This window comes from Rattus rattus, chromosome 2 (genome assembly GCF_011064425.1).
Source record: "Rattus rattus isolate New Zealand chromosome 2, Rrattus_CSIRO_v1, whole genome shotgun sequence".
Lineage (NCBI taxonomy): Eukaryota > Metazoa > Chordata > Mammalia > Rodentia > Muridae > Rattus > Rattus rattus.
In genome coordinates this window covers 45708621-45730921 of record NC_046155.1, presented here as the reverse complement: position 1 = coordinate 45730921, position 22301 = coordinate 45708621, and the positions used below count along the sequence as shown (strand labels likewise).

At 44.0% G+C, this 22301-nt stretch overlaps 1 protein-coding gene across 5 annotated transcripts in view; it reads right to left on the bottom strand.

The window, feature by feature from the left end:
- Gbf1 (golgi brefeldin A resistant guanine nucleotide exchange factor 1) overlaps window positions 1-22301 on the bottom strand; it is a 128918-nt gene that overhangs the window by 17076 nt on the left and 89541 nt on the right. For 3 of the 5 annotated variants that reach the window (XM_032892102.1, XM_032892104.1, XM_032892107.1), the window contains 13 exons: window positions 17454-17572; window positions 15553-15661; window positions 15021-15081; window positions 13975-14029; window positions 10489-10636; window positions 9985-10208; window positions 8923-9091; window positions 7975-8186; window positions 7263-7361; window positions 2101-2295; window positions 1702-1891; window positions 1338-1478; window positions 953-1041 (listed from right to left, as the gene is read on the bottom strand). In XM_032892102.1, the coding sequence (XP_032747993.1) occupies window positions 953-1041; window positions 1338-1478; window positions 1702-1891; window positions 2101-2295; window positions 7263-7361; window positions 7975-8186; window positions 8923-9091; window positions 9985-10208; window positions 10489-10636; window positions 13975-14029; window positions 15021-15081; window positions 15553-15661; window positions 17454-17572 (1811 nt within the window). The remainder of the gene's footprint in view (window positions 1-952; window positions 1042-1337; window positions 1479-1701; window positions 1892-2100; window positions 2296-7262; window positions 7362-7974; window positions 8187-8922; window positions 9092-9984; window positions 10209-10488; window positions 10637-13974; window positions 14030-15020; window positions 15082-15552; window positions 15662-17453; window positions 17573-22301) is intronic. The other 2 variants (XM_032892106.1, XM_032892103.1) reach the window with 1 other exon arrangement.

The window sequence follows — 22301 nt, the reverse complement described above, 5'->3', positions numbered from 1 at the left end:
GTCTATCATAGCCTATAGCTGTTCACCTAATGAGTTCTTTGAAAATGGTTCTAATTAATTTCATGGCTAAGACTGTCTTCCCATCTCACTGGCAGTGATTAGGAGTGCCTTCCCACTCCTTTTTGAGGGCTTCTGATGCACAGGGCGATCTTCCCTCCTCGAGTGAGAGATTGGAGAAATGGAGAGTAAGCAGCTTAGTGAGTTCCTCTCTTCAATTTTATAGCCACCTCTGGCATCATGTCATGGCTGGGTTGATATACCTTCCCTTTTCAGATTGTCTTGCTTTTTAAGGTCTTGCTTGGGTGTGAAGGACAAAGCAGACTAAACTGATCTCTCTGCTTCCTGTATATCTAGTCACAGACTTGCAATCAAATGCGTATATCTGACAATAAGAGGAAGAAAGGATTAACTACAAGTTTTTATGTTAAGAAAACCAAAAATATCTCTCTCCTAATCAAGAAGCTATTTATAATTGACACCTGCTGCTGCTGGGAAAAGGAAAAGGAAGACAATAGAAAAAAGTAGGGAGGACAATAATGATGAGACTTTCCAACTGAAGAGAACAAAAACAATATAAACAAACCATTATTTGGGCTTTACTAAAGTACCAGAATAAATATCAATACCTTTTATTACCAGTCGCTATGCTGGACCTGGAGATGATCAATAACCTTTGCTGACCCAAATGACAGCAGCTTCTAGAGCTTCTGTCACTACCACTAGGAGTATCTGGCTGTTGGCTAAAGTAGCTTTGCTCAGGGGCCAACAACAGTACAGGTCAGGTGTAAGGAAATGCTTTTCAAGAAGAGGGAGAAGTTCCACAGTCCCAGAGAAACCAAGAGACTAGTTTTGGAAGCTATATAGGGAGCTGCTAAAATCATCCCATGTGCATCCTCTGAGACAAGCCAGTTCTACAGAGGATGGACACCCACATAAGGGTGGATGCATATACCTTTTTTTTATTTTTAATTTCAATTAGTTCCCGTGGATCTGGCAGAAGACAGGAAAATCGAGGTGGCTTCCTGGTGGTCTTTTTGTCAACTAGGATGGAAGGAAGAAGAAAAACACATAAGGCCTCTGTAAGGTCACTGATGCTTTCCTCAGCAAAAAGAATCAATCTCATACATTCTCTTGTCCTTGGCCTCCTACCTACTGGAAATCCTACCTTCTAGGGCTCTAATTGTTTTTTTTCCCTTCTCTGGGGTTTAAAACAAGGTGAACTGCCAGGGCCCTTGCAGGTATGGCCTTAGGGCACTGTTTTCCCACTCCTCCCCATGTTCCATCTCTCTAAACCCTCTAGTTGAAGGCATTTAGAGTCATGGACACTGGGTACCTACCCCCAGAGTCACCAGCTTCCTCCAGATCACTGCACCCTGGCTTTCCATGTTCTGTTGACAACCACCCTCCACTTGAAAAATGAAGGCCTGGGGCATCTGAGGGCACTCCTGTGGCTTTCCCATCACTGGCTGCTCTCTCAGCTGGTAACAGGGAAAAATATGAAGACTTATGGGTAGGAAGTCAGGCAGTATTGTAAAAGAGGTTGAGTCCCAAGCCAAAAAGAGCTGCATGTTCTTATACAGGACACTAGCCCTGATAGGAAAAATTCAAGACAAAGTAAGAAGGGTAAGGGAAGGGGGCTTGGGATGGGGAGGAAAGACAAAAAATAGAGAGAGAAAAAGAACAATACAAGACGCTTCTCACACTTGTAAGTGTCTGGGCTGCCATCCACTGCCTCAAAGCCAGGTCTGGCTGTCTCTTTCTTCTCTTGCTGGTTGAGGGTGTTGAGGACTTTGGCCTGACAATGAGCCTCAGTGCTGTCAATAACTGTCAATAGGGCATCAAGAGACAGCAGGTGTGTTGTATAAAGCTGGCCAGACACAGGAAAGGCATTCTGGAAAGTAAACAGATCCATTAGACTTGAGGTAGGAATATACTTCACCTGATTGTTTTTCCAAAAACCCAACAACTAATGATTTGCCATTGCTCTTACAGATGCCTTCCTCACTCCTGTTCCCACCTCTGAAGTGCCCTGCTCTCTGTACCATCATTGCTACAATGGGGAGATTCTTGACCATTCCTAGAGGCGACCATGCTCAGCACCTTGGACAGCAGCTTAGTGAGGTCTTCGAAGAGGTTGGAGCAGTAGTAGTCACAGTCATAGTTGATGTAGAGCTCCGTGACGAAGCTGGGGATGCGCCAGAGCTGCACAATGGCCTCCAGCGCCATCTCCTTCATCTCATAAGGCATCTTGGGGTTTTCAACAGTGATAATCTCCATGAGCTTTTTGATGTACATCTGCCAACAGCAACCCAGCGATAGCCATTAGGTTGAGAAAGAGATGGGAAGAGAAAGTTGGAACAACACTAAACAGGAGGGAAAGCCCACACAGGAGGCATGAATTGAGAGATACCAAAAGATCCCTCTCCTCAATAATATATGCCCCCTCCAATGTCCCCCATAAGGTTCAAAGAAGTTGTCTACTGTCTTTTTTTTATGTGTTGTCTATAAAGCCTACCCTAGTCTTATTTAGACTTCCTTTTGGCAATTTCGCAGGAATGCTGATTTGATTTATAAGAACTCCTATGCAGAAAAGCTGCCCCATTCATGGTAAGATCTCTGCTAGTCCTCATATTTGGATTCTTCTCCTACCCCTTTTTTTGAGACTGTTTTGCTCTGTACCCCAGACTAGCCTTCAACTCACAGGAATCCTCTTGCCTCAGCCTCCTAAGTGCTTGGATTACTGGCATGAGCTGTCATGTCCAGTTATGGGCTTTCCTACATTAGAGTCAAACATTTTTGTCTGGGATCCTCTTAACTATTCTACTATGAAGGCTAAGCAATGATACAAAATATGGAAGCCAAAAATACCTTCTACAGGAAGCTCAAAAAAATCTTTATCTTGAGATAGACCACCCAGTGGCGGACCTCCCCCACTCTCTCAGAGTCCCCCACCTTATCCCCAATAACCCTTCCCCTCCTCAACATGGTGTTGCAGCTCCCAATGTGGGCAGAGACTCCTTGCTCAACCAGAGGACGCTCCAGCCACCAAAAGTTCAGGTAGGCTGCCTGTCCCTGAATCCTGCCCAACTTTTCTCCATGCTCCTCCCACCCTGTCCCCAATTCCCCACCTCTCCTTGTCTCAGCCTCTCCTTGGACCAGAGGCCATGCTAGCTGCCAAAAGTCCAGCCCACAACTTTGTTGGGGACCCCTGCTCAACAACAGGCCACTCTGGCCAGAAAATCTGAGAGAAAACAGAAACCAAGGAACAAAACACCCATTCATTCAACAAAGACAATCTCAGAAAACAGCACCTAGAGTTATAATCACCATAAACCCAGATGCCTAGACACCAGCATAAAACAACAATCAACAATAGCCAAGGCAATATGTCCCCACCAGCTAGCCTACTACAGCAAGCCCCGAATAGTCCAACACAGCTGAAGCACAAGAAAGAGATCTTAGCTATCTTTATGAAGATGATAAAGGTCTCTAGTGAGGAAATTATTAAATCTCTTAAATTGAGGAAAAGACAAACAAAAAATTGGATTGGAAAAAAAATAAATCCCTTAAAGAAAGCCAAGAAAAAAAACAATTTAAGGAAATACTCAATAAAATACTGGCAAACCGAATCCAAGAACACATCAAAAAGATCCTCCACCATGAGCAAGTAGGCTTCATCCCAGAGACTCAGGGATGGTCCATCATTGAAAAATCAATGTAATCCACCACATAAACAAACTGAGAGAAAAACCCCCACAAGATCATCTTGCTAGATGCTGAAAAAGCCTTTGACAAAATCTAACACCTCTTTAAGACAAAAGTCTTGGAGAGATCAAGGATACAAGGACATTCTTGAACATAAAAGGCAATTTTACTTTATTTAAATAATTAAAAGCCTACTACCAACATTAAATTAAATGGAGAGAAACTCAAAGCAATTCCACTAAAATCAGGAACAAGACAAGGCTGTCTTTCTTCGTATCTATTCAATATAGTACTTGAAGTTGTAGCTAGAGCAAGAAGACAACTGAAGGAGAGCAAGAGATACAAGTTAGAGAAGAAGAAGTCAAAGTCATTATTTGAAGAGGATATGATAGAGACTCCCAAACATTCTATCAGGGAATTCCTACAGTTGATAAAACACCTTCAGCAAAGTGACTGGATATAAGACTAACTAAAACAAACAAAACAAAAACAAAAACCCTATATATAAACAACAAATGGGCTGAGAAGGAAATCACAGAAAGAACACCCTTCACAATAGCCACAAATAATATAAAATATTTTGGGGTAACTCTAACCAAACAAGTGAAAGATTTGAATGACAATAACTTCAAGTCTTGGAAAAAAAAAAAACGTGAAGAAGAGAGATCTCCCATGCTCATGGATAAGTAGGGTTAACCCAGCAAAAATAGACATCCTAGAAAAGCAGTTTACAGAGTCAACACAATTCTTGTCAAAATTCTAACACAATTCTTTACAGACCTTGAAAGAACAATATTTAACTTCATATGGAAAAATAAAAACTCAAGATAGCCAGAATAATTCTAAATACTAGAAGAACTTCAGGAGTTATCACCATCACTGATCTCAAGCTAGGGCTACAGTAATAAAAACCGTGTGATATTTGCATAAAAATAGACAGTTGTCAATAGAATCAAATTGAAGACCCAGACTTAAATCCACACACCTATGAACACCAGATTTTTAATAAAGAAACCAGAAATACACAACGGAAGAAAGCATCTTCAACAAATGATGTTAATGTAATTAGATGTCTGCATATAGAAGAATGTAAATAGATCCATATCTATCACCCTGAACAAAACTCAAGTCCAAGTGGATCAAAGACCTCAATATAAAACCAGATACACTGAACTCGACAGAAGAGAAAGTGGGGAAACAGCCTTGAATGTATTGGCACAGGAGACAATTCCTGAACAGAGTGCAGGCAATAGGACAAACAGTTAACAAATGGGACCTCGTGAAACAGAAACACTTCTTACTGTAAATCAAAGGACACCATTAACAGAACAAAACAGTAGCCTACAGAATGGGAGAAATTTTCACCAACTCCACATCTGACAGAGGGCTACTATACAAAGTATATAAAGAATTAAAGAAACTAGACACAAACAAACCAAATAACCCAATTAAAAAATAGGGTACAGATCTAGACAGAATTCTTAACAGAGGAAACCTCAAATGACTGAGAAACAAATGTTCAACATCCTCAGCCATCAGGGAACTGAAAATCAAAATGACTGAGAGTCCATCTTGGACCTCAGAATGGCTAAGATCAAAACCACAGGCTACAGCTCGTGCTGGCGAGGATGGGAGCAAGGAGGATGGGAGCAAGTCCTCCACTACTGGAGGGAGTACAAACTTGTACAGCCACTTTGGAAATCAATTTCATGGTTTCTCAGAAAACTGGGAACTGTCTACCTCAAAACCCGGGCCTAACACTTTTGGGCATATATGCAAAGGACTCTCCATCCTAGGACACTTGCTCAACTATGTACAGAGCAGCATTATTCATAATAGTGAGAAACTGGAAACAACCTGGATCGACTGAAGAATGGATAAAGAAATGTGGTACACTTACACAATGGAGTATTTGTTACTCAGCTGTTAAAAACAATGGCATGAAATCTGCAGGCAAACGGATGGAACTAGAAAAAAGATCTTTCTGAGTGAGGTAACTCAGACCCAGAAAGACAAAATGATAGCACTCACTTCTAAGTGAGTATCAGCTGTTAAGTAAAGGATGCATGAACACTCCACAGACCCAGAGAGCCTAAGTAACAGAGGGCTGGGGTGGGTGTGTGAGCGAGTGAGGGTCACATGGATCTCTCTGGGAAGTGGAGCTAGAGTTTGTGAGTATACCGGGGTCAGAGGGATCGCGTGGGGGTAGATGGAGGGAGACAGTTCAGGGAGCGATGACTGGAGCTGGAGGGCACTGGGGGTAGTGGTGGTGATATGGAAACCTAGTGTAGTGAAAACTTGCTGGAATCTCCAAGAGTGACCCTAGAGAGAACTTGTAAAAATGGAGGACACAGAACCTGAACTGTCCATCTTCTGTAACCAGGCAAGGTTTCTAGTGGTGGAACTGGGACACCAACCCAGCCAAAAAACCTTCTACCTACAATCTGTCCTGCCTGCAAGATATGCAGGGGCAACGGTGGCACAGAACCTGTGGGAATGGCCTACCAATGGCTTGTGTAATTTGAGGCCTATCCCATGAGAGGGAGCCCATACCCAATACTGCCTGGATGATCAGGAATTGGAGGCTGGATAGCCCAGAGACCTACTGTAGAACTACACACTGGCCAAAAAAAAAAAAAAAAGGGTCAAAGAAATGACTCCTATTGAGAATCTTTTTTTTTTTTTAATTTATTTTTTAAGATTTTATTTTATTGTATGAGTACACTGTAGCTGCCTTCAGACACACCAGAAGAGGGCATCAGATCTCATTACAGATGGTTGTGAGCCACCATGTGGTTGCTGGGATTTGAACTCAGGACCTCAGGAAGAGCAGTCGGTGCTCTTAACCACTGAGCCATCTCTCCAGCCCCCTATTGAGAATCTTCTACACATAGATCTCATTGATTGGTACCTAGCACATTTCTCATCAGAGAGGCTGCCCCTGGCTTAGAGCAGATACAGAGACCCACAGCCGAATAGATGGAGAGAGAGCCCAGATTTTCCACTGGGTTCCTCCCCTGAGATACAGTGGAAGAGGGGAGGAGGAACTGTGGGAGCCAGAGGGGTAGAGGACACTGGAAAAGCATGGTCTTTGCAATCAACTCAGCAGGACACACAGGGGTTCACAGTCCGAAGCAGCAATCTTAAAGCCTGCATAGCTCTGTACTAGACCCTCTGAAGATATGGTTATTGACTTGGTGTTTTGGGAGGACTCCTGATAGTGAGAGTGGGGGTGTCTCTGACTCTTTTGTCTGTTTTTGGGACTCTTTTCCTCCTAGTGGGTTAGCTCACCCAGCGTGGTCTTACTGTATCTTTTTGTACAGTGTTCAGTTGATCTCCCTGGGAGGCCTGCTCTTTCTGAGATGGGAATGGGGAGGTGGGGAGAGTGGATGTGAGGGAGAGGGGAGGTGAGAGGGACTGGGAGGCATGAAAGAAGGGGAAGCTGTGGTTGAGAATAAATAAGAACCAATCTAAAGCATGATTCATTGAGCTGGCTCCATTGATAATGCCATGTAGTTTACTGTTTTTGGTTTACTTTCCAAGGTCAAGAAACTTACCTCCAACTGGAACTTGAGGTGTTCCCGCATGCTCTCAAAGAGCAAAAAGCACACTCGTAGGGAAGCAGCGTAAAGGTTCAGCCGCTCTACGCTGAGTAGCTGGGGATCAGAGAGTGGGAAGCCATGAGGTTTCTGAGATCGCGTATAGTTCAACTAACAGAGACACAGGAGAGCAGACCAGTAGGCTGCTTCAGAGGGCCTGCATTCTAAGGGAACTCTTTTTTTCTTTTTGTCAAAAACAAACTTTATTTTCCATTTATTTGTTTTTGTGTAGGAGGGGAGCAGGGCACACATGAAAAGGTACATCCCAAGGAGACACTCCTCTCATTCCACCTCCTAGAATCAATTTAGCATATCAGGCTTGATGGTACATCCTTGTACCACTGAGCCATCTTGTTGGCTTGTTTTTGTTGGTTTGTTTGTTTGTTTGTTTGTTTGTTTGTTTGAGATAGGAGCTCATGTAGCTCAGGCTGGTTCACTACATAGCTGAAAATTACCTTGGATTGCTTATCCTCCTGCCTCTCCCTCCCAAGTGCTGGATTACAGATATGTACCACGACTGGGTTTTGATTTAGCCATTCCTTCCTCAAGTCCTTGGAGAGCTATGGGAACTTTTACTGTGGCTTTTGGCCAACTGAAAGGAAGCTAATCATATTCTAGTGGTTTCTCAATCTCAAAAAACAACCAAGATCTCTGGGCAACCCAGTCTTACCTGGAATAAGTGTCGGCACATCTCATCCTTGATGAGACCCAAGAGGGTCTGGCACTGGGCTACAGGGGCTGACTCAAGAGCTACTGTCAGCAAATGAAGTCCCATGTGGATCATAACCTCAGAGTTATGGCGGTCATGTGGATTTGTGAGGGAGATAAGGAAGCGGAAGAGCTCACGGATGCAAGGAAGACCATAAGGAACCAAAGCTGTGCCTGAAAAGGTGGGAAGAGAACATGAAGATTAAGACATACCCCAGCTGCTTGATAGCACATGGGTCTGTGTTATCCATGGCAAAAACCTGTGTGCCGTGTTGGTGTGTTAATATGTTTGGTGCATGCATGTGCAGGTGTGGTATGGTGTGCAGGTGTATGTGACTGAGAATGTATATTTGGAAGTCACAAAGGATGTTAGATGCCTTCCTCTTATTGTTCTGTTTTATTGGCTTAAATAGATCTCTCACTGACCTGGAAACTCATTGTTTCAGCAAACTCTCCAGACCCAAATGTTTGCAAACCCCAGTGATGGGATTACAGGCACGTGCAGCCATGCCTAGCTCTTTAAATGGATACGAGGGATTTGAACTCATGTCCTCATGCTTGCAGAGAAGTAATCTCACCCACTGAGCCATCTTCTAGCCCTTATCTGTGGCAATTTCAGGAAATTAATTTCCTCCAAAGAAATTAATGGATGAAATCAAAACCAAGGATTTTTCTTAAAAGGCCTAAGTTCTATATTGTTCTCCCTCTCGTGCTGTAGTCTCTCTAATGCTCTGAATGATTTAGGGAAAAGTTCTATCTATGCCAATAGTTTTATAGCTTGCTATCATTTCCTGTCTAGAAAATCGACTCACAGGTGATAGTTGCCTTCATCGAAGCTGCTCTAGGCTCAGATAAAATATCTGGTAGGATTGGGTAGATGAACAGGCAGAGCCTTCCAGAGAGTACCTACCTTCTTTCTGGGAGGACTGGGTAAAGCGCACGCCCCGAGGATTGACATAATCCATGTCATGGACAGAGGCGGAGTCAGAATGGTCAGTAGGGGATGTGCACTCCTCTAGCACTTCAGGGATAGATTCCACCGATGCTGACTGGGCCTTTTCTACATGGGCCCCTTCCTGCTATGACAGCAGTCAGACATAGGAACAAAAATGAGGCAAAAACAACTTAGACTTTATTCCCCTGAAGTTTATGGCTCCCAAGCTGTCTTCAATGGTCCACAGCTCATTGATTTATACATCAATATAAGATGGCTCAGGACCACCTGAAGAACCACTGTCTAGGACAACAGAACTCTACAGGGGCAAAGCTCTCACAAGGCTTAGGGTTTGGATGATTACCTTCCTGTAAAAGCTGTCCCTCCCTTTTTTCAGATGCTATCTATATTGACATTGTTAAATCTTATGAGCTCCTTTTCACAGCAAGTCATACTGTATGCTTTCTGGTCAGCAAAAATAATTGTAGGAAACAGGATGCGGTGGTTTGAATATGCTTGACCTAGGGAGTGGCACTATTAGGTGTGGCACTGGAGTAGGTGTGGCCTTGTTGGAGGAAGTGTGTCACTCTGGGGTGGGCTTTGAGAACTTCTTTCTAACTGCCTGTCAGAGACTTTTGGTTGCCTTTGAAACAAGATGTAAAACTCAGTTTCTCCAGCACCATGCCTGCCTGGATACTGCACGTTGCCCACCTTGAAGTTAATGGGTTGAACCTCTAAAGCTTGTAAGCCAGCCCAATTTAATGTCCTTTTTAAGAGTTGCCTTGGTCACGGTGTCACTTCACAGCAATGGAAACCCTAACTGTATAGCTCTAGCTGCCTTGGAACTCTCTCTGTAGATCAAGTTGGCCTTGAACTCACAGAGATTCACCTGCCTTTGCCTCCTGAGTGCTGAGATTAAAGATATGTACCACCATGCTTGGCCAAACCTTCTTGGCTAAGGCTTGGGTACAAAACCCCCAAAAGAACAAGCCAGTTCCTACAGTGCCCTGTAGAACTAAAGAGGCGCTTTAGAAATACCTGAGGGTCAAGCTGATCAGAAACTCCTATCTCAGTGCTCCCAGGCTCTGTGGTGGTGATCTCCCTTGGGGAGCCAGCTTGCTCCAGGTCCGTGAGGTCCTCCTTGGAGGTAGCCTGGGAGGATAATTCCAGGCCACTATCTGTACAGGGACTGACCACTGTGGAGGCAGCTTCTGAACTTGCAGAGGAGATGGATGTGGGTGCCTCAATGAAGGGCATGCCACCTGACAAGGAAAGCATGAAATGTGAAGACAGAGCCTTTGTGAGGAATGCATCCTCTATAGCACCAGGGTCCTGCTTAGACTGAAGGCTCATCTATAAATGCCTCAAGAGTAGTGAGGCTCAATGAAAAGTGAACGAACTGAAGTCGTTTAACACAAGGTCATAAATGGACATGGTCTGATTTGATTTGGAGTTCCCTCAGTTAACCAGCTTTCCATTTCAAATCCCTGAAAAAGAAAGGATCTCTGTGTGTTTGAATAAGAAGCAACCCAGGGCACTCACCAGTAAGGTTAGAGGATAAGGTGGCTCCATTTGGGGTGGGCAGCTCTGAACCTGGTATGACTTTGGTTGTATGACGTGGAGGTCGAGGGGATCGCTTCTGTTTCTTCCACTTGGATGAGTCACTCATGCCTCCTGCTCTCATTTTCAGCTGGAAATACCACACACCATTAGTATCCAGACTAAAAGAGTAATTAAACTACGGTGTTATTCCTAGAAATATCTCATTACTCAGTCAGCTGGTCTCTAGAAAACAGCTTATACCCCACACCAGTATTTAATAATCTAGACCATCAGAGTATACACTTATGCCTCTCCATTTACAGCTTTTTGGATTGGCACAGAGGCTTCCTCATGGAAGGCAACATTTTGCGTTTGGACTAGTCATTGATACGGCTAGCTGTCACACTTATCACTCTGCTTCCTGGGTCCCTGGTGCTGTACATGGTGCATGAGCCTCTTGCTGAAAAGGTAAGGGGCTTTGCCCAGAGCCTCAGGCTACAGACCCTTGCATAGTCACTGCAGGGCAGTTCCTAGTTCCAGTTCTTATCAAGGTATAGCACCTTTCCTATCTAGATTCAAAGCTTTCCCACTAAGGCACAGACTGGGACTTAGACCATAAGGACAACCCTTGTTCTGGAAATTCTACACTAAAATGGATGGTCAAAGTTAATATTTTTAGAAAAAAGAAGGGTGTGCCGATTTACTTGTGGAGTTAAGAATGGAAGACTGTGCCTTGCGCTTGCTCCCAATTCTAATACAGCAGTAAACCCTCTTGTTGTTCTTACAGCTGCTCCTCCTAGATACACTTTACTGATTCTGTTATTTCTTTTGCAGGCCTCAAACTTACTATGTGGCCAAGGATGACCTTGAGCTCTGCATTCTGCTTCCACTTCCCAAGAGCTGGGATTACAGGTGTGTGCCCCCCCACACTCCTCTTAGGTGGTACTGGGCTCAATCCAGGGCTCTTGCAACTGAGCTACATCCCCAGCACCACTACACACAACTTAAAAGAATCTATTCAATTTCTTCTGATATTTGGAGATAAGATTTCTTCCAGCTCCCTCACTCTCAAAGTTTTGATAGTTTCTGATCACCTGCTAAGATAATTCTTCCTTCCTTCTCCAAATCTCCTCCTAATAAAGGAGGCCCTCAAACTGAACCTTTCTCCCAATTCTTAACACAGTACCAGCTTCTCATTGGATTCATATTCTTGTTCTTCTATCTCCAAAACACCTGCAGTCATATGCCTAGACATGAGCTTCTGTGACTAAACAGGAACCAGGGTGCTCTTGTCAGTAAGTAACCTTGGAGTTCAGGTAGACCCCGCTCATGGTAGAAAATGATCTCAGAGAACAAGCCAAACAGGAGGCAAGAAACCCAAAAGACCAATGAAAGAAAACAAGGAACATTTGGCTTTCTTGGTCATTATCACTAAGCTTCAAGAGGTCCAAACAACTAAAGGTTTATAAGATAATTCTTCTTTCCAGAAGGCTCCACTCTATGAGTCCCACTTCTAAGAATGACAGTCACACTGTGAGTCCCGCTTCTACTGAGAATGACAGTCAGGAATGGACGTCCTTGCCATACACACATTGGTATTCCTATCTTCTACTTTGTACTTTGCAAATCTAGCTTCAACTACATTATTTCAGTGAGTGTTCCTGGCTTTCTGATTGGAAGGCTGGCAGTTTTCACAAAGGCTTCACTGTTGCTACGTTCTGTGTCCTAAGGTTCTAAGGTGTGTAGTAGGTGGCAAGTGTCCATGGAACCCTATACCACTTTATCTGTACAATTCTATATTCCAAAAGACAACAGTAGCTTTATAAAAATACTGCAGGTCTGAGGCTAACAGTCATGACAACATGCAGGCCAGTGACTGAAGAGAGCTGAAATTGTTAACTATGCAAACACAACAATTCAAGACAATGCAATCAAACAGGACAGAGGCCCCTTGTTAGGGCACACTTGCTCACCGAGTTAGTCATCAGCAGTGACAGGAATGCTCACAATCACACCTCTGCCATGCATACTATTGTGATGGATAGCACGGAAATCCTTTATCCCTTTCTTTTCTCGTCTTTCAAAGGCAAGGACACCTCAAGGATCGGGCAATCTTTAGCTTATATTCCTTCCCTAAACTCACCTACATTTTGAATTTTAAAGGGCAGAGGTTATCTTTGCAGATTCTAGAAAATTCCCAGTGTCCTGGTCCTAGTTCCTTTCTATCAACCTAGAGACCTAAACTTTGCAACGATCCCTTTTATGTAACAACAACAACAAAGACTGTCACACTTTTCCCCACCAACATAGCTTTGTATCCAGATTTACACAGGACTATGCTCTCTACTCCAGCTCCGAGACAGGGGAGGGGAGAAGAAGGATCTTGCTTGAGGTCCCTGTAATTTCTCTAGAAATGGTGGGTCTTAAGACTCCCCACAAGATGACAGCAGGACCCACATTTTTCTAGGCTCATTATATGATGTTCAAGACTTCATTCTGCTTTCAAGCACCCAGAAATCCCAGGAGAATTCCCAGTACTACAAAGCTACAAACACATGCAACTTTCAAAAGCCAAGCTGTGTTACTAGAGCGGGTAAGTTGTGCTCTGAACAACAGAAATGGGACCCAGTGTTACATATATAAAAAAATAAACATTTAAATAAATAAATAAATAAATAAAAGTGGGGAAAGGAGAGGGAAAGGGAGAGGGAGAGAGACCTTGAGGTTCTTAAAGAGTAGTACCCTCTCTAACTGGTTCAGGGCTTTGGTCTGCTCCCCACTACTTAGCTCCAGTGTGTTGAGGAGACATGGAGAAATCTGTGAAAGACAGGCAAATGCACGATTTAAACAGAGTAAAATAAACTCAGACACGCGCCAACAGGGCACAGGGCAGGAATGGGGATGAATGGAAGGAAAGTGGGCAGGTCAGGTGCATGCACCAAATAGCCAAGGGTCATTTCCACAGGCAGAACCTTATCAGAGGTCTGAGAAGTCCAGAGTTTCAGCTCAGGATAGAAAGAGGCATCCCGATCACCATTCTTTTCTTAGTAATCTGAGAACCCTTTGATTTGATCTCTTCAATAGAGACTATTACAAGCACAAACCCAGTGTTATTCAGCATTGGGGGGAATTTGGGGCATAGCCTCCCTGGGACTCTTACTTGCTGACAAGACTGAGCCAAATGGGAGAGGCAGATTTTCATCTTTGTCAATATGCATCTTTACCCCTGCTTGGTAAGCCTCGTCCAGTTCCCTTAAGGACTGACTCACTAGCATCAAAGACAGGTAGGTCAGAGAGGAGAGGTGGAGGAAGGAGAGGTAAATGGGAGGTATATTTCTGACTTTTAAGAGTGACAGTTATTTGTAGATTACAAGTAGACCCATCTAAGCGAAAGCATGTCTTTGCTACTGAGCAGTAACGTAGTACTGAAGTTCGGAGGTTAGGGTGGTTTGGACAAGGGACAGCAGATGAACTTTCAGATCCCACCTTCTTCATGTTGGTTCCCACGTAACTCTTGGGTTCTTCTTTAAACTGCGGTAACCTATAAGATAGAGAACAGTCCAAGTGTTACTGGGGCTAATGACAATGCTCTTCTCCAGACCTCCTAGAGCAGTGCTGTACTGGCACAGTGTCCTTGTCTCTTAGTTCACTTTTAGGAAGTGACTTAAGCCCCTTAGAGCTTTAGAGCTATAGGAATTGGAATATGTAAGATACAGATGAAGCAGTCACTGGGACAGGGTAACTAAGCACCCTTGGAGTAGGAAGGTTCTTTTCATCCTTGAAAAGCGCTACTGAAAGCCAAGAGATAGTCAGGCACAGAAAGCAGTAAAAGCAGGTTGGTATTTTAAAGGCAGCAAATCCATGGAGTAAGAAACTCTCAATAGCAGAATCTAAGGACAGTCTAATGTACAGATAATAGGGATTAAAGCCTGAAAGCAAAAGGAAATCTCATTGGTTTAAGTCACTGCTTCAATTCTTCCCTAAGGGTATCTTTTGAAAGGACATATAGAATAGGCAATGTAATCTAGGACAAAATGGTTTCTTGGGCTCTAAATGAGGCGTCTGTCTTAGGGAAATCAAAGATCAAGGTTTCCCTGGGACTAAGGGGTCTGCCAGGATATGGAAGTCCCAGGTAAGCTATGATAAAGGCCATTTTTTTTTTTTTTTTTACAATTGTTGGCTACCTTCTTGTACAGAAATCAGGCTAAGTTTTGGGAGCTCAGCTACCTGTTCCAGGCTGCTTAAATTTGGCATCTTCTCTGTGCTCCCTTTCCCAGATGCTGCCACACAGAAACAGACACAAGTTTGGGAAGCAGAGATTAAATAACCCTCTGCCTCCCTGAGGCCACAGGAGTTCTTTCTCCCTTCTCCCTTGCTCAGTAACCCTGGGCCCAGAGAACTACTGCTATCTATAGTCCCAGTGGCTTCTGATGTGGTTGTGGGGTTGGCCAGGTCCCTAAAGTGGCTGTATGGAAGCAGGCAGACTCAAGAGGCCTAGGCAGCCGGGCAGAAGCAAACAGCAGCAGGTTTACCTTGTGAAGAGCAGCTGCACCATGTCTACGAGAGTGTGCTCTGCGGATTTTCTCAATAACTCTGCACAGGCAAAAACAAATAACACAGGTGTCATTACTTGCTGTGCTATTATCAGGAGACCTCTCAGAGCAGACTCCCCTCCAAACTGTGTTTACCAAGGATTATGCCAAACTTATTAAAACCAGCTCCAGCTCAGCCTGGAGCTATAACTTTACCGGACCACTAGGTGGTACTATGGAGTTAGGAAAAAGGGGACACACTAGATGGGGTTTTCTTTGGTTACCAATGGTATCAATCCCAGAAACCCTAAGGGAGAAGATTTGGTTCTGGAAGTAAGTCCATCTAAGATTCATCCTAACTCCTGCCCTGCAATAGTGTATTGAGAACTCTATTCTAGCTTCAGAACAAACCCCCTCAGGTTACCCAAGGTGGATAATGGCTAAATCCTGTTCCTCTGGCTTCAGAGACAGCATCCTGTATCTATGCTCATATACTAGCCCCAGGATGAAGACCTAGTACTCAAGTACCTACCACTGAGCCTCATTTCAAAGCAAATCCGGAAGCAAGACTGCATAATCTCACATACAGATTCATTCGTTAAGTGGGTACCCACTGGGGTTAGCAACAAAGTCCGGAGAACCTACGAGGAAGAAAGAGAAGACCCTGTGAGGAACAAAGCAGGGTGAGCCAAGCTGATCTGAAGGTAGAAAACACACCTAGAGAGCTGGGCTCTCCATGGGAGGCAGAGACAGGTGGATCTCTGAGTGGGAAGCCAGTGTAGTCTACGGAGCAAGTTTTAGGACAGCCAGGGCTACACAGAGAAACCCTGTCTTGAGAAATCAACCAACCAACCAATCAACAAAACAAACAAATTAACAACAAAATGGACCTAGCAAGTACATTCTTAATCTTTCTTCTTCTTATCACATTGCTTGTGCTGTGTGGATGTTCCTGTGTGTTTCTGTGTGGTATGGGGTGGTGGAGGACACACTAATACATGTGGACTAATTTCATTTAAGGCTGGGTCTCTCACTGACCTAGAGCTCATCAATTAGGCTAGACTGGCTGATCAGCAATGCCCCAGTATCCTCTTGTCTATGCTTCTCTGGGATTCTGTGTATACTCACCACTATGCCTGGCTTTTTACATGATACTGGGGACACTTGTCTTCATGCTTACACGCCACAGTTTACTAACTGAGCTATCTTCCCAGGAGATCAAACTCACACGCTAGGTGAGTGCTCTACCAGTGAGCCACATGTCCAGCTTAGGGTTGAGAGTCTCCTCACCTCCTGTTTTGTTTGGCATAAGATCATACTATTTAGTCTAGGTTGGGCTAGAACTTGTGGTCTTCCTGCTTCAGTCTCCTATGAGCTCTAATTACAAGTATGCATGACCATGCCCGATTTCAGGGTTTCTTTTTCTATTTTTTTAAGTTAGAAAGTAGTAAGCTGACTTAAAGTTAGGTAAAATATCACACACTTGTAATATTAGCACTTGAGAGATCAAAACAGGAATAAGAATTCAAGGTCTTCCTTAATTATATGAAACCCTGTTTCCACCAAACCAAAACCAAAAAGTTTTAAAAATTAAAAAAAAAAAAAATTAAGCCAAGTGTGGTAGTATACTTCTTTAATCCCAGCACTCTGGAGGCAGAGGTCAGCAAATCTTCAGTTTGAGGCTAGCCTGGTCTACAAATCAACAGCCAGGGTTACACAGAGAAACCCTGTTTTAAAAAAAAAAACAAAATAGAGCAAGGCAGGGGTTGGGGATTTAGCTCAGTGGTAGAGCGCTTGCCTAGGAAGCGCAAGGCCCTGGGTTCGGTCCCCAGCTCTGGGGAAAAAAAAAAAAAATAGAGCAAGGCAGTGGTTCATGCCTTAATCCCAGCACTCAGGAGGCACTTCTCATATATCAAAATTACCTGTAGCACACAGTTACCTGGAGCTCTTAGTTTGAGGACAGCCTGGTCTACAGAGTGAGTTCCCGGATATCTAAGGCTACAAAGAGAAACCCTGACTCAAAACAATAAAACAAAACAAAAAATCCCAAAACAAAAACTCAAAATAGAGACTCCCATGTGCCTGACTTGGGAGTCCTTTCTTTGCTCCGCATAGTCCTGATATAGTTCATAACTCACTGGAACTCTAGCCCACAGACCTAACAGATGGACAATACAGATACAGTCTACCGTAAGTACAAGATGTATTAAGGGCTTCTGGTATTTGATACTCCTTCATTTAAGGCTCCTAATTATTTTTCTTAGAAAAAGCTTTTAGTTTGGGTACCTGAGCTTCTTGTTTGGAAACAGAGTCAGTCTCTAAAGCCTCAGTGGAATCAAAACACAGCTTCATGCTGCTGCTGGCAACCCTGAGAAGCAGAACCGGTAGACCAGCCCTTGGCCATTAACCTGATTGCTTTTCCCTCCCACTTACCTGAAGGATTTTCATCAGGACAACTTCATCACTGGCAGGATCTGTGCCCACAAAACGGGCATGAGTGACAGCATCTGCCATGTTCTCCATGCCCTCTGCCGTGCCCTCATGAGTTGGATCTGTACCAGCAAAAGGGACAAATTAAATTATGCCAAGAAGACGGGAAAGAGAAGATGGCCTGTCTATAAATTGCTTGGAGAAGACACTGGCTTTCTCATCAGTCTCCTAACCTACTGTTTTGATTTGTTTTTGTTTTTGTTGTTTGTTTTCTAGCAACCTAAGAATTTTACCCATAATACTAGTGGTGGTAGTACATGTTTTTAATCCCAGCACTTGAGAGGTAGAAGCAGGTGGGTCTCTGTGAGTTTAAGGCCAGCCTGATCAACAGAGCAAGTTCCAGGATAGTCAGGGTTACACACAGAAACCTTGTCTCAAAAAAATTTTCTCCCTCATAACTGGTTTTAACAAGCTCCTCTGCACAACTCCACTGAGTAAAAAAGCACTTCTCATATATCAAAATTACCTGTAGCACACAGTCTGGCTCACTTCTAGAAGCTTTTTTCATGTTCCCCTGCCCCCCACCCTCCTCTGTGTGTAGGCCAGAGGCCAATGTCAGCCAGGTGTTTTCCTCAGTCACTCTCCACCTTATTTATTTTTGAGACAGGGTCTCTCACTAAACGTGGAGCACAGCGATCCCCCTGTTTCCAACTCTCCAGAGCTGGAATTACAGTGCTCAGCTTTTCACTGGGTACTAGGGCTCCAAACTCAAGATCCTCAAGTTTGTGTGTCAAATGCTTTACCAACTGAACCCCTAGAAGCTTTGATTTTGTAGGGATACAGTGGAGCCTAAGATCTCAGATCTAAGATCTCAGGTAGTTAATCCTGCTAGTCTAGGGACACACTTGAAAAATCATTAGTGGTAAGCTACTCATTTCATAGTGAAAGGGTCTTGAAATAGGAGCAGAGAGCAGGCAGAGTCAGACCTTTGAATGCCAAGGTTACAGCTTTTGTCTTCCCATCTTGAATGTGACTTCTCTTTGGTTGTTTTGGCTGTGTGTTCTGGTGCAATTGAGTAAGGGAAGGAGGGAAACAGATGGTTTGTGCTCCCAGTACTGCTGTCTGGGTGGCACGGCACCCCAGACCCAAGGCTCTTCACATTCATTCTTTCACAACACTCAGCAAGAATCATGGTACTAAGGCCAGGTATGGGCCCACACACTTGGGATCCAGCACTTGCCAGGCTGGGGCAGGAGAATTATGAGTTTGAAGCCAACCAGGACTATAATATAGAGAGACCTTGCCACTTCCTCCAAATAACTTGTTTTCATATAGTTGGCTAGCTTTTGGTTTTAGAGACAGGATGGAGTCTAGGCTGGCCTTGAGCTCACTGTGAAGCTAAGGGTGGCCTTGAATTCCTTATCCTCCTTCCTCTGCCTCTCAAGTGCTGGGATTATAAAGCAGGTGCCGAACACACCTGGCTTTAAAAAGAAATCTTGTCCCTTTAACTAATCAGGCTGTAGGAGGGAAAAAGAAACAAACTGAATGGGACTGGAGACTAGGGACTGGGAGCAGGCAGGATTTTAGATGTGGAAAAGAGGTGAGACGCTGACCCTAAACAAAATCTGTGGAGGGACAAACTCTGCTCTACTCTTGTGGCAAACAGCCACAAGGAGCAGGCTACAAAGCTGCCTCCAGCCAGGCCTAGAGTCCTGCAGAAGGTCGGTTCTGGTGCTTGGTCCTGAAAAGTGAGCTCATGGAGGTAAGCAGGAAGAAAGGCAGCACATGAGTGAAGCTCAGGCGGTGCTGAGGGTCAGGGAGCATGGAGAGCAGGAGCCCACCTGACCCAGTGGTACGAGTAAGGACACGGATCTTGCCACCCCTCCCTCCTTTTTCTTCATTTGTGAGACAAGGTCTTGCTATGTAGCCCTGGCTTGCCTGAAACTCACTAGACCAGACTAATCTTGAATTCACAGGTCCCCCATCTCTGCTCCTGTGCTGGGCTTTAAAGGTATGTGTCACCACACCTGGCAATTTCCCCCTTTTTGGTACCTGAAATTAACAGAGTTCCTGAGCCTAAAGTTTGGGGGATTGCCAAGAAACCTGAGCATTTCTCTTGCACAATGAGCCAGGAAGACTTTCATCAAAGGTGAGTACTTTTTCTTTTTCTCTTCTGTCTTCTTGGCACTAGTCTCTGACATGCCCAAGACTCTGTCCTACTTGCAGCACCCTCTTCTAAGTACCAAGTGGCTTCTACAGAGACATGCACGGGGGCAGGCATTTGAGACTTGGGGTACAATGTGGTGACCCAGCCCCTCCTCCTATCATCCTCCCATCTCTCTCAATCAGCAGAGAAAATCCCATTCTTTATGGACCCTGTTTAAATACTCTTGCAGCCCTGCTTGAAAGTCCTTATGTAGGCCTTCAGGGCTTTAAGAAAGCTAGGTCTTTCTTAGTGTTGATTGGCATGTCAGAGTTCAGCAGTGAATAGCAGCCTTGCTCACATCTCAAGGCTCCTGGGAGTTTGTTTCTTCTTCTCTTTCAGTAATTTCTTGATAAAGTGGTTTAAATTCTTTTGATCTTTTTGAATTCTCATTCCTTCACCTTGGACAAAGTAGCAAAGTCCATTTCCTAAGAAGGCAGGTAATAGTGACCAGTCTTGGGATCACAGGCAGAATGGGCCAGTAAGCTGGACAGTGCTACCACTCCTGACCTGACAGGTGCACGGGACCAAACTAAAGGCCAGTCTGTGGAGCAGAAAATAATCTCAGAAGCCTTGGGCTGCAGGATCCAGAGGGCAGTGGGTGGTTCCTGCTAGGAGGTCGCAGAAACAAAGGATTCCTTGGCTTGAGCTTATTAGACCTTGTACCCTGCCAGACTCCTCTTCTAGTCACTTGGTAGCCAGTTTCAGAGAGACTTGCCAGCCTTCGTGTTTTGCTTGATGGCTCTTGCACATTCCTTCCGTGCCTTTTCACTTGCCTACAGCGATCCTCACCTCCAACATTCTCCTTTCCCATCGAAGGAAACTCCATTGACCAGCTGGCCTGAGGTCTCCAATGACCAGTCTCTTTGCCAAGTCCAGGAAGGGGACAGAGGAAGGAGAAAAGATCAAAGGGAAAGACCCAGAAGGGCAGCTGCTGGAGGCTGTGAGGAGACATGTCCTGCAGGTGGCGCTCAGGTTGAGGGTGGCAGGTCCTGGGACTGATGTCTTCAGGGAAGGTATGCTGAGGTTCCTGTGCCTGGAAAGGCTGAGACCTTCCTTACCCACTCCTAACCTGACTGACACCCAAGGCTCAGAATCCTGAATGAGTTAGCTAAGTAAATCCAATTTTCTAGAAAAGATAGAGTTTTCTCGCCCTGAACTTAAAGGTCATTCATTTGCTTCTGGCTGGCTTGAACCTCGGCCTCATCTCACCTTGTCTCTCCATTTTGGAACAAAAAGGGCTGGCTGCCTGCTTTCTTTGCTCTTCACTTTTTTCAAATGGGTTTGTAATGGGGGTGGAGTGGGGATTTAACTTCTAAGTGAGAAGATCAACTAAAATAAGGAATCCAAATGCACAGCTTACGTAAACTGACTGAGGGGATACAACTCAGTGGTGGAGTCCTTGCTTATTAGCAAGTGTGAGGTCCTACTATAGAAAAAATAGACTGGGTGCAACGATAGGAATAGACTGAGAACAACACTTTCCAGTACAATAGACTCCAATCCCTACTGTACAGAAAGCTTCAACAACTGTTAAATCCAACAGAGAGACAAAAGAAAAACAACAGTTCAATCTCAGGAAATAAAAACAACATTTTTGCCCACCAAAGTGGCACACACACAAAACAGAAAACTGGTAATACTCAGGGCTGAAGACAGCAAGGAGAAATGGAAACTCCAAGAGCATTGCTAGTAGGGACATAAATGTTCTAACCTACTAGGGAAGGGATCTATAAAATGTAGCCCTTATAACACTTCATAAAGAACCAAATTAATAAATAAGGCCATAGGAACACAGATGCTTAATTTCAGCTTATTTATAATGGTTTCAAAAGAGAGAATAATGTAAACATTAAATAAAAAACACTGTTATATCAAAGATGAATGAGGAGGAGAAATAGGGAGTTATTTCATAATTAAAGTTTCTGTTTGGGCATGAAGAAGTTTGAGAAATATTTGTTAAAAATAGTTGTACAATGGGGTGGACATAACTAAAACTATTGAGTTCTTTACTTCAATGGGATTAAAGGAGCTGTGCATGTAGACTGCTTGCCTAGAATTCATGAAGCCACTGTTTTGATCCTAACACTTCACAAAACTGGATGTGGTAGAAAAAGGGTTCTTATTCCAGAATGGGAAGGTAAAGGCAGGGAGAACTAAAATCCACAGAGTCCATTCTACATAAGAGGCCATTCTACATAGTGACTGCATCTGAGGCCACCTTGTGCTGCATGAGACTCTGTCTTCAAAAAAAAAAAAAAAAATAAAAGGTAAAATGTGTGTGTGTGTGTGTGTGTGTGTGTGTGTGTGTGAGAGAGAGAGAGAGAGAGAGAGAGAGAGAGAGAATGTTTTCCTACAATGAAAAGAATAAATCAGCTATATAATTATATGTGTAATCAAATAAGCACTATTAAGTGAAATACAGAAAATATGTAGTACAATACCCTCCCTCCCACTTAAAAAAAAGTGTGTGTGGGGGGATAATCAGGCTGGAGAGATAGCTCTTCCAGACAACTCAGGTTCAGTTCCCAACACCGAGATGGGGCTTCTCGTAAATGACCATAACTAGTGTCAGGAGAATCTGACACCCTCTTCTGACCTCTGTGGGCACCTGCATACACATGGTACCCCTACATACACTCAAGTAC